At 43.4% G+C, this 18,089-nt stretch overlaps 1 protein-coding gene across 4 annotated transcripts in view; it reads left to right on the top strand.

Moving 5' to 3' along the window:
- Positions 1 to 17,745, top strand: part of LOC122542096 (chromobox protein homolog 6-like) — a 69,740-nt gene extending 51,995 nt beyond the window's left edge. For 2 of the 4 annotated variants that reach the window (XM_043679461.1, XM_043679458.1), the window contains 4 exons: positions 9,351 to 9,576; positions 11,793 to 12,037; positions 13,284 to 13,463; positions 14,702 to 17,745. In XM_043679461.1, the coding sequence (XP_043535396.1) occupies positions 9,351 to 9,576; positions 11,793 to 12,037; positions 13,284 to 13,463; positions 14,702 to 14,935 (885 nt within the window). In that variant the 3' untranslated portion in view covers positions 14,936 to 17,745. Of the gene's footprint in view, positions 1 to 9,347; positions 9,577 to 11,792; positions 12,038 to 13,283; positions 13,464 to 14,701 lie in introns of all 4 variants that reach the window. The other 2 variants (XM_043679457.1, XM_043679460.1) reach the window with 2 other exon arrangements.
- The last annotated feature ends 344 nt before the right edge of the window (positions 17,746 to 18,089 follow it).

Genomic DNA, 18,089 nt, shown 5'->3' with positions numbered 1-18,089 from the left:
GCCCTTCATAAGGAAGGTGGGGGGGGGAGGGGGGCTGAGAGATAAATAGGAGGGTAGGGGTGGGACTGGAGGGAAGGAAGCTCGGAATGCAATAGGGTGATGAAGATGGGGGTGATGGTGATAGGTTGGAATGGAGGGTGGAGCGGATAGGTGGGACAGTTCAAGAGGGTGGTGCAGAGTTGGAGAGTTGAATCTGGGATGAGGTGGGGGGAGGGGAGATGAGGAAATTGGTAAAATTGTCATTGATGCCATTTGGTTGGAGGATCCCAAGGCAGAAGATGAAGCATCCTCCTTCCAGGCAGCAGGTGGCTAGGATTTGACGGAGTGGGAGGGGGAGTTGAAGTGGTTGACCACAGGGCAATGAGGTGTCCCAGAAACATTCTGTGAGTTGGTGTCCTATCTTCCCGATGTAGTGGTCTCCTCTACACACAACACTCTGACCGGTGGGTGATTGGCAGAGAAACTGGAGCAGAGGGAACGAAATCAAAGAAGGTGAAAAACTTACAGGAATAGGCACAGCATTGCCTTTCAGATATGACAAATGAATACACAATCTGCTCAATACATGCTTTCCAATCTTAACCTGATGAACTGATAAGTAGACAACATCATTCATGTATATCCTTGGGATTTTCAGCTTAATTAAAAAAAAAATCTATTTGTGCAGTGAACTCTTTAAAAGGCCCTGACACGGGCTTGATTTCTGCAAAAGAATGAACAAAACCAATATGTATTGTGACAGACATAAAAATAGGTATCATTAAACATGTGAAAAGATAATTGAAGGCCTGTATCGAATTTGTTTGGCTAAGACTAGGTAAATTAATTTCAGTGTCACAGATCTCACTTTTCAAACCCTGTGGAATTTCATAGTCCATCTGTCATCATTCGATTTCTATGAAATTAAAAAGACTATCTTTCTCCATTCACTCCCAAGTATAAAGAAAATAAATTACTTGCAATTTTATAGCACCTTTCACAACATTAGCACAGATTAGTGGGTGGCATGGTGACTCAGTGGTTAGCACTGCTGCCTCAGCATAGGGACTTGGGTTCAATTCCACCCTCGGGTGACTATCTGTGTGGAGTTTGCACATTCTCCCCATGTCTGCATGGATTTCCTCCGGGTGCTCTGGTTTCCTCCCACGGTCCAAAATGTGCAAGTTAGGGTAGACTGGCCATGGGAAATGTAGGGTGATAGGGGCTGGATCTGGGTGGGATACTTTTTGGAGGGTTGGTGTGGACTTGATGGGCCAAATGGCCTACTTCCACACTTTAGGGTTTCTGTGAAAGTGCTTCAGAAACAATGAAGGGCACTTTAATGTGGAATTACTGTTGTAATGTAAGGGTTAAATTGTGCAGCAAAGCTTCCACAGGTGCTAAATATTCAAGGAGCAGTTCCCTCCACTCCATTCCCATCATGCAATCTGAGCTCAATCTGATTTGTACTGAATTACAGCCAACTCAGTTACCATTCAGACTGGTTATAGAGAACCTGTGTTTGGAGTGTGAAGTTTATATATGAGTCTGTAACCCAGGCACACAGTGTTCCTAGTTACAAGCGTTTAGTGGACATATTGCTAATTCCTTGTCAGTTTCCCCTTTGGGGAATATTGATTGTTAATGAGTTTTGTGAGTTGTTATTTCTTTCATGTTCCTGATCTTTTTGTTTACGCTGTATTGCTGTGGGTGTGTAAACTGCAGTGTGCAGCAATCTATAAATTAGATCTCTGTAATCTGTGAATTAAATAACTCCTGATCCGAGCATGATTTTTATTCAACAATAACACTGAATTGCTATAGCACCTCTTATACAATAGAATATCCCAAGCCACTTTACAGGAGCAATTATCAACTAGAATTTGATTTTGGATCACAAATTAAGATACATCACTATCTTAGAGAGGTATTTATAAATCATCTTAAAATTAGAGAAAGAGAAAGAGAGGCAGAGAGGATTAGGAAGGGAATTTCAAATTGTCGGGTCTCAGGAGCTGAAGGCATGAATAGTAATGGTAGGAACATTCAAATGAGGGATGCTCATTCTGAGGTCAGAACTGGAAGGCAGTAGAGGTCTTACAGAGTTGTGGGGTTAGAGGAGGTTAAAGAGAAAGTAACAGATAATGCCATAGAGCGATCTGAAAACAAGATTGAGAACGTTACAATTAAGGCCTTACTACACTGGGGACTAATGCAGGTTGTAGACAATGGGAGTGAGGGGTGGACAAAACTCAGTGTGAGTTAAAGTACAAGTAACAGTGCTTTTTGGATGACATTAAGCTTTTGGAGGGCTTAAAATAGCAAACCAGTCAAGAATGTGTTGGAATGGACATATTTAGTCATAAGAAAGAAGATTTTAGCATCAGAAGAGGTGAGGCAGGAGTAGAATTGAGTGATATTGTAGAGGCAATTTCAGTGATGGGGCTGATATATGATTGGATGCTCAAACCAGCCTCAAAAATGATGACCAGCGTCAGATGGTTTCAGGGAGAGGGATAGAAATGATATTGGGGACTGGAGGCGATATCTTTGGTTCCCAATAGTTAGTTGGTTGAGGGTGAGAGGGGAAAGATTTAAAAGGGACCAAAGGGGTAACGTTTTCATGTAGAGGGTGGTGTGTGTATGGAATGAGCTGCCAGAGGAAGTGGTGGAGGCTGGTACAATTACAACATTTAAAAGGCATCTGGATGGGTATATGAATAGGAAGGGTTTGGAGGGATATGGGCCAAGTGATGGCAAATGGGACTAGATCAGTTTAGGATATCTGGTCAGCATGAATGAGATAGACTGAAGGGTCTGTTTCCTTGCAGTACATCTCTATGACTCTGTGAAGGAAATTTCTGGTCATCCAACAGGTGCAGCACTGGAAGGTACATCAGGGCTCAATGACTGGGGGTTAGGTTTTAGGGAACCCACTGTTCTTGGGTGGGGGGGGGGGGGGTGCCTGGGACACTGCGCTCAGTTCAGGATTAAGATCAGCACTGGGGTCTGTGATTTCTGCTCCTGGCGTTGTCATCTAATACTGGATATTGGAGAAGAAGTCTGATCAGGAGAAAGTGAGGACTGCAGATGCTGGAGATCAGAATCGAGAGTGTGGTGCTGAAATGGCTTATGCCCAAACGTCGATTCCCCTGCTCCTCGGATGCTGCCTGACTGGCTGTGCTTTTCCAGCACTACACTCTCAATAAGGAGTCTGATCAGTTAGAGATGGTGGAAGGGTTGAGAGAGTTGGAGTAAAAACAGAAAATGTTGGAAAAGCTCAGCAGTTCTGGCAGTATCTATGAGGAGAAATCAGAGTAAATGTTTTGGGTCTGGTGACCCTTCCTCAGAACTCTTCACAGTTGCTGCCAGCCCTGCTGAGATTTTCCAGCAACTTTGGTTTTTGTTTCTGATTTACAGCATCTGCAGTTCTTTCAGTTTTTATTTAGCATCAGAAGAGGTGAGGCAGGAGTAGAATTGAGTGATATTATAGAGGCAATTTCAGTGATGGAGCTGATATATGATTGGATGCTCAAACCAGCCTCAAAAACCTCAAACCAGCGGTAGAGAGCTGATTGCGGTCAGTGTACCTACAGAAAACTGACTTCTCAGATGAGGGTGCCCAAGTTATGGTTGCAATCTCTTTCCAAACCTTTGGTAATAATGTCACTATTAATTCTAGACAGGGACACAGGTTTGTGCATGGTGCATGACTCCCTCTCCACACCTCCAAACTGTACAATATCTCTGTCTTTGTCTCACTCTTCCTCTTCTCCTCTCCCCACTTCACTGACTGATGTCACACCATCCCCAGCTGTGATCAAGAATGCTTTCAAAAGATTGTACTATTCATTCTTAGGATGTGGGTGTCACTGGCAAGCTGACGTTGTTATCTATTTCAGCTTATCCTGAGAAGGTGGTGATGAGCAATGTTTTGAAACCACTTCACAAGGTTCGTTATGAGTCAACTGCAGGGTGTGGTACTGGAGTCACATAGGCTGTGACTGGGGAAGGATGACAGGTTTCCTTCCCCAAAGGCTATTAGTGATGAAGGGCTCGAGCACAGCAATCTTAGCCCACGCATCCCAGTGCAGCATTAAGAACTAGCTATTGAAAGTAAGGTCCAATGTGCCTTCTCAGATGGATGTGAAAAGTTCTGTGGCACTATTTTGTTAAGACCAGGGAATTACCCTAATGTCCTGGGGTGAGGGCAGGTGGAAGAGAGATAGATTTATCCCTCAATCAACGTCAGTAAAATACACAAGCATATCACTGCTTGTGGGAATTTGCTGTGCACAGATCAGCTGTCACATTTTCCTGCATTACAACAGTACTTTAAAGGATAGTTCACTGGTTACCAAGCACTTTCAGCACATTCTGGAACTGTGAACGGCACTATATAAATGCAATCTTTTCTTTCAGTTTTTTAATGAAATGGTTGGATTTTCTAATGACAAAAATAAGCATCTGTAAGGTCACTTCCTCTGAGGCCAGCTTTTAATTTACAGGCTGTCCTTTTAAGGATTCAGCTCAAATTCACAACCAGCTCTGCTGGGATTTGAACTCATAGATTATGAGTCCAGTAACATAAGCACTCCACTTCTGTACACCTGTCAGACCAGAGTGCTGATCAATGCTGACAGCTTCCCATTACATATTGAACACCTTCAGCACATCAGCCTCATGCTATTTTTAACTGTTCCCTGCAGGATCTGGGTGATTAGTTCTTACTCCACTTATTATACAAAGTTCAGACAAATCTTGTGCAACGTATTAAACATTTCATACAAATAAAAAAGCCCTAAATTACCATTAAATAGTTCTCCAAGGACTGTTCCTAAAGTCAGATCATTTTAAAATTGATTAACAGATACTAAGGGGAAATGTCAGCTCAGAACCGTTGGTGGGGTTGAGGCGTGTTTCTGGGCATGGAGATGATAAGGAGGTAGCAAAGATTGAGTCTGGTGTCACATGTGGATCCAAGTCTTCATCAGACCTGCAGCAAAGTGTTTGACTCTTAGCTACCCTCTGAAATAGCCAAGGAGGTTATTCAGTTCCAGGAGAATTAGGAACAAATATCTAATGCTGGTCCAGCCAGTGATGCCCACATGAAAGAATGAAGAAGAAAAATATCAGAATCAGGTTCTATTGCCTCACAGCGCCAGGGACCCGGGTTCGATTCCAGCCTCGGTCTGTGTGGAGTTTGCACATTCTCCCCGTCTCTGCATGGGTTTACTCTGGATGCACCGGTTTCCTCCCACAATCCAAAGATGTGCAGATTAGGTGGATTGGCCATGGGAAATTGGCCATTGTGTTCAGGGATGTGTAGGTTAGGCGTATTAGTCAGGGGTAAATGTAGGGGAATGGGTCTGGGTGGGTTACTCTTTGGAGGGTCGGTGTGGACTTGTTGGGCTGAAGGGCCTGTTTCCACGCTGTAGGGATTCTATGACTTCTAAAAATCAAATCTATGATTTACAATGAGATTAGCACTGTCTCAACATCTACCTTCCCTCTCTCTTTCCTTCATTTCTACCTGACCATTCTCTACTTTCAGATTGATCCAGACCTCTCCCTCTGTCTCTGCTTCAGTGGCTCCGTACATGCTCTGATTTTGCCTTTTCTTTTTTTCAGTTTTCTTCCTGATTCCAGCTCTTAGTTTTTTTCTCTCTCATTTGCCACTGTTTTTCCTTCTCTCTCACACTCTGACTTTTAACCTTTTCCTGTCTGATTCCAGTTTGGTGTGTGTAGATACAGCAGCACCAAGGGCAAAGGAAGAATCATAGCACTCTCTCCTGCTTTCTTCCACACTTTATTTTCCTCCTACTCTTTCTAAGCCCTTCTCTTTCTTCCTCACCTCCATCTCCCATTCTTTGTCTCTCCCTCTATCTCTTGGTTTAAATGGTTTTCCTTTGAAAGGTTTCATAACAGATGATGTAATTAATTACTCCAGAGAATATTTAAGTGCAGCCAATCTGCACGGAACCCTAAAGAGAACAGCACCAAGCTGGGATCCTGTGGGTGACCTACACACATCTTCTGGTGCATAGGGGCATGGATATGCATACTGTACCAGGCATACACTGATACAGGTACACACATTGCGACATATACACACTGATACAGGTACACACACTGATACAGCTACACACATTGTAACAAGTACATACTGCAACAGGTATTCACTGCTACAGGTACAGTGACTGGTACATAATTACACAGATTTGAGAATCTGACTCATGAATCTCATGGTTAATGCTGTAAGATTTAGTCCAGGGGTCACAGGTTATCTAAAAATGGGACTGAAGAGACAGATGATTTTAAAGCAATTTTATTAAGATGCAACAGTTTAGATGTAGTAATAAGATAAATAGGCATAAAAGACACACTATCTTTGAAAAGTGTGTATGGCTTAGTGATCTCAGGTTAAATAAATGGATGCGGCCAATGGAGGATGCTGATCTCCACTGTTGACAGTGGCAGGTTCATGAGAACAACTTACTGCTCCTGGAACAGACAAACAGATGGATAAAGCCACTGTCCAGAGGTGGAGGTAGGGGTGGAGGTGAAGGTGTAGGGAGTGTTTCTTTTGTGTTCTTCAGTCCCCTTGACTGAACTGAAGTGTTAGCTCAAAGCCAGTATGGATCACTTCCAACAATCTCTCCTACATCCAAAGTCTTCTTCAGCTAAACCCAGTGTTCGGGTGAAGACGGCATTGTTCCAGCTTAAGACACTCTCTTCCATCGAACGTGACTTGTCACCCTTGAGACTCCATTTATAGACCTTATTTCTGGGAGTCCCATGTCATTCATTTATTCAACTATTCATTGGCAAGGAACATGTAATCAAAGAAATCCCTCCTACTTCCATCAGAAAGATCCTAAAAGTCATCCAGTGGCACACTGCTTGCTTGCAAGTCCTTTTTAACTTTCAGACAAGTGGTTTACAGAAGGATCATTGTATCACATTATTCTCCACACTCCACTACTGCCCCTCCCCACCCCTGAACTCTTGGCCAGCCCTGATCAGAATTAGCAGTGTCTTGTTTCAGAGGCTGAACTGGAGATGTGCCCTTGGCTGAGATAATGGTCTTCTCTGCCTTGAGTTCATCAGCCTAGGAAGCTGGTACGGGAGCTTTCTTTATAAAGGGGAGACAGAGAGAGAGAGAGTGAGCGAGAAAAGACATAGAGAAGATACTGATCCTATGATACTCAATTGAATAGTTAGGATTTTATAAAGTTACTATACAACACTTTGTTACAGAGCCCTACTCCCCAGATCTATACTGATGGTGTGTGTCACATCCCAGAGTACTCCCTTCCAGAAAAGGTGTTAAACTGAGGGCCCATCTCTTCTCCCAGGTGGATACAAAAGACCCCATGTCACCAATTTGGTCGTCCAATGAAGAACAGGGAGGTTGACTGTGGTCTCCTAGCCAAAACCTCTCCCTGAGACAATACCACTTGGTTCTTTACTGTGCTGTTGCTTCTGGGATCTTGCTGTGCACGGAGCCAATGGTTTTTTGACATTATCACACTGACTCTATTCAACGACAGTATTTAATTGGCTGTGAACTGGTTTGGGACATTTAAAGCTTGTTTCTGTTGCTGTCGAAAGGCTAGCCATTTGTTTCTGTTGCTGTAAAATGCTGCAGTGGTGCTGGACTACAACTGAAGGCAGATGGCAACTCTCAGGCTGGGAATACAATTCAGTGCCAAGTGCTCCGCAGAGCCCATCTGTGGTGCTCATGGGTTGGCTTAGTGCAGGAAACATTCCCACTGCCACTCTCTGTGGTGGCCAAGTTGGCTGAGGGGACCATTCCCCAGTTGGTGTGGTTCATGTTAACATTCAACACCCTTGAACCAAGTACAGCTGCTTTATAATGTAGCAGAGAGGAACTTGATAGAATCCATTAAAAACTGTTATTTAAAACAATGTACATTTTTGTCTGATGCATAACCCTGTTGGGATTTATTTACTTTGAGGATTATTATATTGTTATTTTAGATGCTTGGATATTTCATTAAACCAGAAAGTCAAAAATTCTTGTTGCAGAATTGTGATCCTGGTGAAAAAGACAATCATTAACACAAAGGCAAACTAACAAATTTGATTAGACAATGAAAAGACTAATAGTTAGCACTGCAACATTGGAGGTAAGACAGGATACATATGTTCAACACATGTCAGTTTTCAACTCCTCTCCATCTCAGGACATTAAAAACTTTTCTTGGTCCCTGAGGCTGGTCCTTTAGCATCTTGATATAAGTGTATAAACTCACCTGTGATATTTCACATTTAATTACCCAAACACTGCTGTTGCTCATTTTGTACTTGCTGCTCTCTTTCTCTACAATTATACTAGTTGTTGCTGTTTTACTCCCATTTCCCAAGCTCTATATCTTTAACAATTTATTTAGCTGCCCCTTAACTCCTCAGTTGAGCTCTCCCTTTAACTCTCCATACCTACTCTTCTACCAGATGCCTCCTTTAATAAATATCCTCCTGATGAGGACTACCCCTTTACAAGTGCTAAGCTCTCAGTACTGTGCCCTCCTATTCATCTTTAATTTGAAAATGACTTCATATTTTAAACTGATTCTGTGTACGTGTGCTAACAGAATTCAGAAATGTTAATTATTATGATTCTTGACCAGTGAGAAGGGGTCACAAATCTTCCATGACAACTTGACACATGAATCATTCCCTTTGATCCAGTTTGACTTTAGTCCAGAAATGTGCAGGTCAGGTGAATTGGCGATGGTCCATAATGTTAGGTGCATGAGTCAGAGGGGATTGGGTCTGGTTGGGTTATGCCTTGGAGGGTCTGTGTGGACTTGTTGAGCCTGTTGGGACTCTAACCTAATCTGTACGTTCTAACTATCAGCCTAAGCTTGTACTTTGCTAAGAGTAACAATTGGAACACTGAGTGCCCTGGTCCTTTCCTGATTTTAACCACAGCTTTTCTCCTAATGTCACATTGCCATATCTGGCACTTAAAGAGATATGCAATTTGAGATTTTTTATACTGTAAACTTATAAGTAGTAAAATTTAACTATTTCAAATCTCAATAACAGTACAGGCATGATGGTCTGAATGACCTGCTTCTGTGCTGTAACAATCCTGCGAAAAACAGAAAATATATGCCACTGAAATGACTTGTAACACCTTACTGCAATTGGAAGCTATCGAGATACTGAATGTAGCTTAGAAGATGACTCCATGAAGTAATGTAGTTGGGCCTCAGGATTCCTGTTAGTGCTTTAGTACCCCTGAAAACAGTAACCTGCACCTGACTGATGATAATTCCTGTTCTCTTGTCTGTGACAATAACACTGATTGTTATGTGTTTGCTATCTCTGGTGGGGAGCAGGGACAGCTGCTGTCTCAGGGCAATGTTTCCTCGATGTTTGCACTCTCTGGCCAATCCCGGAGTCATATCTACCTGCAGATCCAGGAGCTGGAAGCTCAGCTGCTCTCCAAACTCTCAGACCTGGAGAAAGAACGATCCTTACTGCAGAACAAGAGTGACCGTCAGAAGCATCTCCTAGAGGTACAGCTGGAGTCCCTTCACCAGCGTATCGACAAACTGGAAAAAGGTAAGGCTCAGGGTAGGGTTAAAAGTTAAAGGTGAATTGTCAGGCCTAGGATGGGAGGGATTATATGGCTGGCTCTCCATTGTGCATTCCTGTCTCCAGGAGCACATTGTGGGCGGCACGGTGGCACAGTGGTTAGCACTGTTGCCTGACAGTGCCAGAGACCCAGGTTCAATTCCCGCCTCAGGCGACTGACTGTGTGGAGTTTGCACATTCTCCTTGTGTCTGCGCGGGTTTCCTCCGGGTGCTCCGGTTTCCTCCCACAGTCCAAAAATGTGCAGGTGAGGTGAATTGGCCATGCTAAATTGCTGGACTTGTTGGGCCGAAGGGCCTGTTTCCACACTGTAAGTAATCTAATCTAATCTAATATCAAGAGAGACTGGATCAGCCCCTCTCCCACGCTGGGTAGAAGGGAAGCAGACCTCACTAAGATCCATTAGCTGGGGTTATACTCGGTGACTGCAAGCCAGTGCGAGTCCAAGAGGTAAACTGATACATTACAGCTTTCTTGAATTAGAATGGACACTTTAGTGTCAACTGGTTCACAACAATGATTGTAATACGTTGACTAACACAAGAGAGATCATGGAGGAAAAGCTTATACTGAGAACATTGAGGGAGGTGTTGCAGACAACAGGGGGAAGTGCAGTTTTGAAGGAGGTTTTAAAAGGTGGAGATGAAGTTGATAAGAGTCGGGTTTAGGAGACAGCAAGGTAATTGTTACATAACTGATCTATCCTAAACTGCCTTGGTTCTGGAAAATAGGACAGAAACTTCCTTTAAAACCTTCTTCATCCCTATTACCCTCCAAGTATCCTGCACTCCTTCAACTTAGATTTCTTCTGCATCCCCCACTTCCTTCAAGCTAGCATTGATTGGAAGCTGGAGAGGTTCCGGGAGGGAATTCCAGACTTTAGAACCACAGGCAGCCGAAGACATAACCACTAATCACGGAGTCATTAAAATTGAGCATTTGAGACTGGCCAGACTTGCTGGTGTGCAAAAATCTTGGAGGGTCATAGGGTTGGAGGAGGTTATAGATGCAAGGTTGATGGGGGAGTCATTATTATCTATAGCATGTAAAGTGGGAAAAAAATCCAGTTGTTTCTGACAGGCTGGTATCCCAAGCCCTATCAATAATTAATACTGTAGTAATAAGTAATATTAAAGTTGTGCTTCCTCTGCTGAGAGTGAAAACTTTGGAGAATTATACTAGGGAAACCCACTACCTTAATGCAGTAACAGTAGCACACAATGAAGATGGAAAACATACAATAAATTCTCCCAAACAGTGATGTGACAAGGACCTGATAATCTGTTTTACTGATGCAGATTGAGAGAATGGTCAGGAAGCTGGGTACAAACCATTGCTCTGAGAAACATCAAAACTAGGAGCAGGAGGAGGCCATTCAGCCCTTCGAGCCTGTTCTGCCTTTCAGTATGATCATGGGCGATCATCCAACTGCCTTTTTCTGATTCCAGAGTTTAGATCAGAGTGGTGCTGGAAAAGCACAGCAGATCAGGCAGCATCCAAAGAGCAGGAAAATCAACGTTTCAGGAATTTCTGATGAAGGGCTTTTGCCCGAAACATTGATTTTCCTGCTCCTCGGATGCTGCCTGACCTGCTGTGCTTTCCAGCACCACTCTAATCTAGACTCTGGTTTCCAGCATCTGCAATCCTCACTTCTGCCTTTTTCTGATTCCACTCCACATTCTTTGAGCTTTTTAGCCTAAGAACTATATCTAACTCCTTCTTGAAAACATTCAGCATATTGACCTTAATTGCCAATTGTGGCAGAGAATTCCACAGGCTTACCACTCTCTGGGTGAAGAAATGTCTCCTCATTTCAGTCCTAAAAGGCTTATCCTTTATCCTGAGACTTTGAGACAGAGTCATACAGCACAGAAGTAGACCCTTTGATCCAACAATTAATGCTGAACATAATCCCAAACTCGACTAGCCCCACCTGCCCGCTCCTGGTCCATATCCCTCCACACCTTTCCTATTCATGTGCCTTTTCTTTCAACTGGGAGGGCTGAAGGGCCTTGGTTTAACAATTTAATTGAAAGACAGCAACTCAGACAACACAGCAGTCCTTCAGTACTGCATTGGGGTGGAAGCTTAGATTGTTGAGCTAAAGTCTCCAAAGTGGGACTCTGAACACTGGGCAAGTGAGTGTAGAGGCTTAAAGTAAACCATTTAAAATTCTTCGTAACAGAAACTGCTGTCTATAAGTTGCAAGAAGGTTACAAAATCTCATTCCCGGTGAGAACGAACTACATGTATGCACGAATGAAGCAGAGCCTGCCAGAGCTTTATACACTGACTGTCTGCCTGTGGCTGAAGTCTAAGGCCACTGTGGGCATTGGAACCCCATTCTCATACGCAGTTCCTGGGCAGGCGAATGAACTGGTTTTACTTGAGTGGGGCAAGAATCCTATCGAGCTGCTGATCAATGACAAGGTAAGCGTTCATTTATTTGGCAATTGCGTTAATTAACTAAAGGTTGCAGTTGACAGAGAGTCTGAGCTGAGCCACTGCCAGGGGAACGATTGATTTGATCTCCGTTGACTCAGCAGGGAGAAGCAAATAATGGTTCATGCTCCTGAAATTAACTTTTCACAACATCACAAGAGAATTACAAGTGAATTAGACCATTGGATTCATTTTATTTCATCCACCTCAAGAAAATCACATGTTTAGATTATTGACCGTTGGGGATATTGACACGTATTGGGGTGATGGCTATTTACTGGGGAGATTGCAGTGTGTTGAGGGGGTTTCTGTCTATTAGAGGGATTTTGTTTATAAGATGATTGTTATATATTGAGGTGATTGATGTTTATTAGGAATTATAAAAGCAAAACACTATGGAAGCTGAAGGCATGAAATAAAACTAGAGAGTTCTGGAGAAAGTGGCAGCATCATTTGGAGAGAGAAATAGGAGTAACATTATCAGTCTGATATGACTTTTCCTCAGAACTGAAAAGGGCTGGAAAATGGTGGTTTTTATATTGTGAGGGAGGAGGAGCAAGTGGAACAGATTGCGAAGGCACCCAGAGGAAAAGATAAAGGGGCACTAATGGTGGTAAAGAAGAGATAGAGATGTAAAATGAATGTAAATGAATAGATGAAATGGAAAGAAATGGATTCGCTTTCCTGGGAGCAAAGTTAGCAAGACCCAAAGCAGACACCACGAGGTGAGGGTGGGAGGATGTAAAGAAAATGGTTATGCTCTGAAATTATGGAATTCAACATTATATCCTTGAGGCTGTAAGGTGTCCAAACAGAAAGTGATCTTTTGTTCCTCTAGTTTATTCAGGAGGTTTTTATAGTAAATTGGTAGTATCCCTGCCTCTGAGCCAGGTTCAAGTCCCACTCTAGGATTAAATGACCAAGGAAAGTGCATTCACAATGTGGTCAAACAGGTTAAGAATCAGTCTGTAACTATCAATGACCAGATGGTGAGAACAGAGGAAATTCCTGGTCAGATATGCTTGATACAGAGTGGTGTCCCTCAAGCTTTGGCCTCTGGTGATCTGCTCTGGGAAAACTAGCCATGGAAATATATAGAAGCACATGCTTTGTCTGCCTTAAAATTGATTAGATATGTGAAACATAGAAGGAGCCCTCTATGGGGAGATTTCTGTTTGCTAGGGCAAATTCTGCACTCCAGCAAAGAAGGATATAATAATTGCTATGTTTGTAGGTGACCCGCCTCCCTTTGGAGATTAAAGATGGAGAATGGCATCATGTATGCATTACTTGGACAACCAGGGATGGTGTGTGGGAGGCATACCAAGATGGCAAGCAGCAAGGATTGGGGGATAATCTGGCTCCTTGGCACCCGATCAAGCCAGGCGGGACTCTAGTCCTTGGGCAGGAGCAGGTGGGTACAAGGAAACTCCTCAATATCTCAGCATCAAGAGGTGAAGTGTGACAATGGTGGAATGACGATGAGTGACATGAATCTCCAGTTTTCTGTCTTATTGCCTGTTTTTGACTCTATTTGACCTGCTGGGTTTGACCAATGTTACACTTGTGAGTGGAAAATCTCAGCCACTTACAGTAGGACTGAGATTTGCAAACCTTAACAGAGATATTGTATACAAAGACATTAATGAATTGGTCAGTCCAGCTTGCCCGTTCTCCGACAACCAACATCATACTCTAAAGAGAAAATGAGGTCTGCAGATGCTGGAGATCAGAGATGGAAATGTGTTGCTGGAGAAGCGCAGCAGGTCAGGCAGCATCTAGGGAACAGGAGAATCGACGTTTCGGGCATTAGCCTTTCCTGAAGAAGGGCTAATGCCCGAAATGTCGATTCTCCTGTTCCCTAGATGCTGCCTGACCTGCTGCGCTTCTCCAGCAACACATTTCCATCTCAACATCATACTCTAATTGCTGTTACACCTTGTTGTTACAAGACTTACTATTGGAAAAGAAATCAGCTTAATCAGCTAACTACAGACCTAAGTACAAACTCAGTCATTGGTATAAACAGTAACCCTCAAAACTATGAAAATAATAATAACAGTCCAATAGTAACAACAACTGGAGGGAATGAGCAACTCTCCCATTCCCTCCAGTTCCTTACCCCTCCCCTCCCTCCTTCTGTCTACTTTGTACTCCCTTTCTCACCCCTCCCTCCCATATCTCCTCCTCCACTCTCCAAGTCTTCCTCCCTTACATCCCCATTCCTTTCCTATCCCCATCTCCGCTTTCCTAACAACTTCCCTTTCACACACTTCTTCATCTACCCAGCCCTCACCTTGCTCCCTCTCTTTCCTCTCTCCCTCCACCTTCTTCACCCTTTCTCTCAGTGTGTGATCAAATGCAATCCAAAAGTAAGACATTTTGCACACTTACTGTAACTAATTGCTGAGAGCTAAAGGGGCAGAATGGCCTGCTGTCTCTCTTGATGTGAGTAATGAGCAAAATCCTTCTCTTGGCCCTAGCCAAGCCCTGATGTGACTCAGCCACACCTGGAACACTGTAGTGCTGTTGGTGAAAGCCCCTATGCTCCATGTTACATTGCTCTAACTAACTATCCCACGCTCTGTGTCTATATTCCACATCAAACTGGTCAAGATGTTGGTATGATTGCACCTTTGTTCCACTTTGCAGGATGTGGCTGGGGGAAGTTTTGATGCTACACAAGCTTTTGTTGGGGAGTTGGCAGAATTCAACGTATGGGACCGGATTCTAACTCCAGTGGAGATCCAGAGCATTGCCAACTGCTCCACCAGCTCCATGGGCAACATCATCTCATGGGAGGGCAGCAGCACCGAGCTGTTTGGGGGGGCTACAAAGTGGCCCTTCCAGAGATGTCGTGAGAATAAAGACTCAGAGCAGGATTAACAGTTGGTCCCTGGCCTGCACTTCACTGAGCGAGACATGGACCAAAACAGCTTTCTGCTATCTTTGCCATTCCTTCAATTTGCTACAGGTACCTACAGGGGACAGAGAGCCGGTGACCCTGGGGCTGAATTAGTCTCTGAGTGGCTGTGAAAACATTGTTCAGTGCTAACAGGAATTCTGTTTAAAACAAAAACCCTAAATCGGCAGGATTGAGAGTGAAACGGTCGATATCCCGGGAAGCCCAACCCAAAGCCCTGACACACGGACACCTTCCTCATTACAGTTTGTGCACCATGTGGTTTCCCTGCTGGAGCTCAGGATGAATGCCCTGAGTGTTTGTTCTGAGAACAAGCCTCTGTAGGCAGCATGGTAGACCATTCCAATGTAGATAGCAGTGGATCTAGCTCCCATATGGATCATTTGGTTAGGGGAAGGGAAAATAGATGAGGTTTCTCCCCCCTGACACCAGAGGTGATTCTCACTCTCTGAATCAGATCATTCCAGTTCCTCTCTCAACCTTCCACCGATTCTTTTATGTTATAAGGAAATTTTCTATTTCTGGTTTGTCAATAATTCACAACCTAGCGGAATATCCCACCGTCCTCCCCTTTCCCTGATCTCACGATCTCGCACGGTTGAACTTTCTGCTTTTGCCCTGCTCAGGTGCATGTGGAGCCAGGGTCTCTGACTAGCCCAGGACTCAGTCCCGTGGCAGGAACTCCTAATCGTTTTGTTGTTGTCAATCCTCTGATAAATTCTGGACTGATCCTGGAGTGTCTGAATCCTGCTCCTGCAGAAAGTTCTCCTCAATAGCCAAAGTAAAACCCCAGCCCTCACTGTGCACAATTCACTCTGTCCCCTTCGGTTCCCAATGTTTCCGGAAACTGTTCTGTCATTTCAAACTTTGATGTTAAATGGCCAACACTGTGGAATATTAGTGACCTAGAACTCCTGCTGGGGCCAATAAAACAGGGAGAAAACTGATAAACGACTGCAGGTTCTGGAGATCTGAAATAAAAACCAGAAGTGCTGGAGAAACTCAGAAAGTCTGGCAGCATATGTATGGAGAGAAACAGGGTTAACATTTCGAGTCTGATCAAGCCTTCTTTGGAACTGATGCTGCTCGATCTGTTGAGTTTTCCAGCAAGTTCAGTTTTTATTCCAATAAAACAGGGTTACATGTGAGCTCTCCAAACCAGCCAGGACTCATTGCAGTATAGACCTGGGGATATACTGAGGATAGGATGGAGGAGGTGGTCACTATCACTGCGATTTATCACCGGCTTGTTTTCTGTGGCCTTTATTTTTGCTGATATCACAATTGTTGCCAAAGTTTTAACAGTTGCAAATATTTAAGTGATGTTTGGTTTGAACAGCTGTGGGGTGTGGTGGAGCAACCACATAAATGTCTTAATAAAAGCAAATTATTGTGGATGTTGGAATGTCTTGTTCAGAGACTTGATCCCCACAAAGGATTATCTGCCTCATGAACTGGCTGATGTGGCATCAGAACACAGGAGAGCAGTATAAACACCTGCAAATCAGGAGCAATGGAAGGCCACTCAACTGTTATTCAATAAGATCATGACAGGTCTGACATTAATTTCAAATCCACATTCTGACCGATTCCTGATAACCTTTCAGCCCCTTGTCACATATGAATCTACTTACCTCTACCTGCATCCTCCCTGACATGTCTTGGTGGCTGTAATTCACCCTCCAGCTCAGAAAGTCACTGTGCTGGTACCCGGTGTCAGAAAGCAGTAATGACTGCCAGTTGATATCAGCCTGAGCTTTTAGACTGTGCCACTCACACACTGAACATTAACGCACATTCGCACTAAGAATCACAACATTTCTCTGGTGGACAAGGAGGTTGTTCAGCCCATCAGGTTGCACCAACTCTTTGAGCATTTTGATTTAATGCCAATTTCCCGCCTTTTCCCTAATACCTTCCATGCTGTTTCGATTTAAATAACCATCCGATGCCTCCTTGAATGCCTCTGTTGAACCTTCCTCCATCACATGTCAAGGCAATGCATTGCAGTCTCTCTGATTGGTTGTGCACAGAACTGGGCAGTTTAGAGGGAACTCTGACCTGACCCACTTAGTGTGAAAATGTTTTTTTTACTTTGCCTTAGCTTTTTATACAAAACCTTTTTAAACTATGCCCTCTTGCCCTTGATTCTCCTCTGAACTGGACCAGTTTCTCTGTCCCCACTCTGTCCAGATTGCTGATGATTTTTAAAATGTCTTTCAGATCTCCACTTAGCCTTCTCTCTAAATTAAACAGATCCAAATTCTCCAATCTCTCAGTATAAGAGCCGTAACAAGTATAGCCCTAACCATGAACCACAGCTTGACCCTCAGAGACAATGATTCAACATTGATGCCATCAATAGTTAATACAAGCTTGCCATCTCTGACTGGGTTCATACCTGGAGATTTGATCATTTTAAATGCCCTTTTCTCCTCTCACTTCTAACATTGTTCGAATGAGCAAAAATATTTCAAACAAAGCTCTGTTAAGGTACCTCTCTGATTTCTCTGCTGAGTGTCTCCTGCAATCAGTGTTCTGGAGATGAATCTACAAACACAGGAGAGCTCAGGGCAATCCTAGGGAGATGGTAATCCTTGACTGATGTCACTCTGCCAATTAAAGAGGCCGATAACAAGCTAGGGAGGAACATGTTAAGCAACTGTCTGTTTGCCAAACTCACTGGCAGTAGTTCGTAGCCTGATGCTTGTAAATGACACAATGTGTGAATTTCCAGCATTTTTCTGTTGAATAAAGTAAATGTGTCTTGTCAGCATGTGTTCATCTGTGGATCATTGATTGTGACATGATAATTGCAAGGAAACTCATACTCAGTGCACTCAGTCCTGCTCAGAGTGTGAGAATTTACATCAGTTATTCATGTTTCTCAGTAGCAGATGCTGAACATTGGTGATCTGTCGATGCTTTTTTAAATGATAACTTGTTCAAATCTTTTAATACTGTGAGGTAATTTGTGGTGTTTTATTATCAATTCTGTTACATCCTGAACCATTAAAAGAGCTGAAGATACAATAGCAACATGTCGTGTTTATTTGCAAATCCCAGATATCTCTGTTGTCCAGCTTTCAACAGAACTTCTCCAAACGTTAATCTAAA

Source organism: Chiloscyllium plagiosum, chromosome 39, assembly GCF_004010195.1.
Source record: "Chiloscyllium plagiosum isolate BGI_BamShark_2017 chromosome 39, ASM401019v2, whole genome shotgun sequence".
In the NCBI taxonomy this organism is placed as follows: domain Eukaryota; kingdom Metazoa; phylum Chordata; class Chondrichthyes; order Orectolobiformes; family Hemiscylliidae; genus Chiloscyllium; species Chiloscyllium plagiosum.
This window is presented reverse-complemented; position numbering and strand designations above follow the sequence as displayed.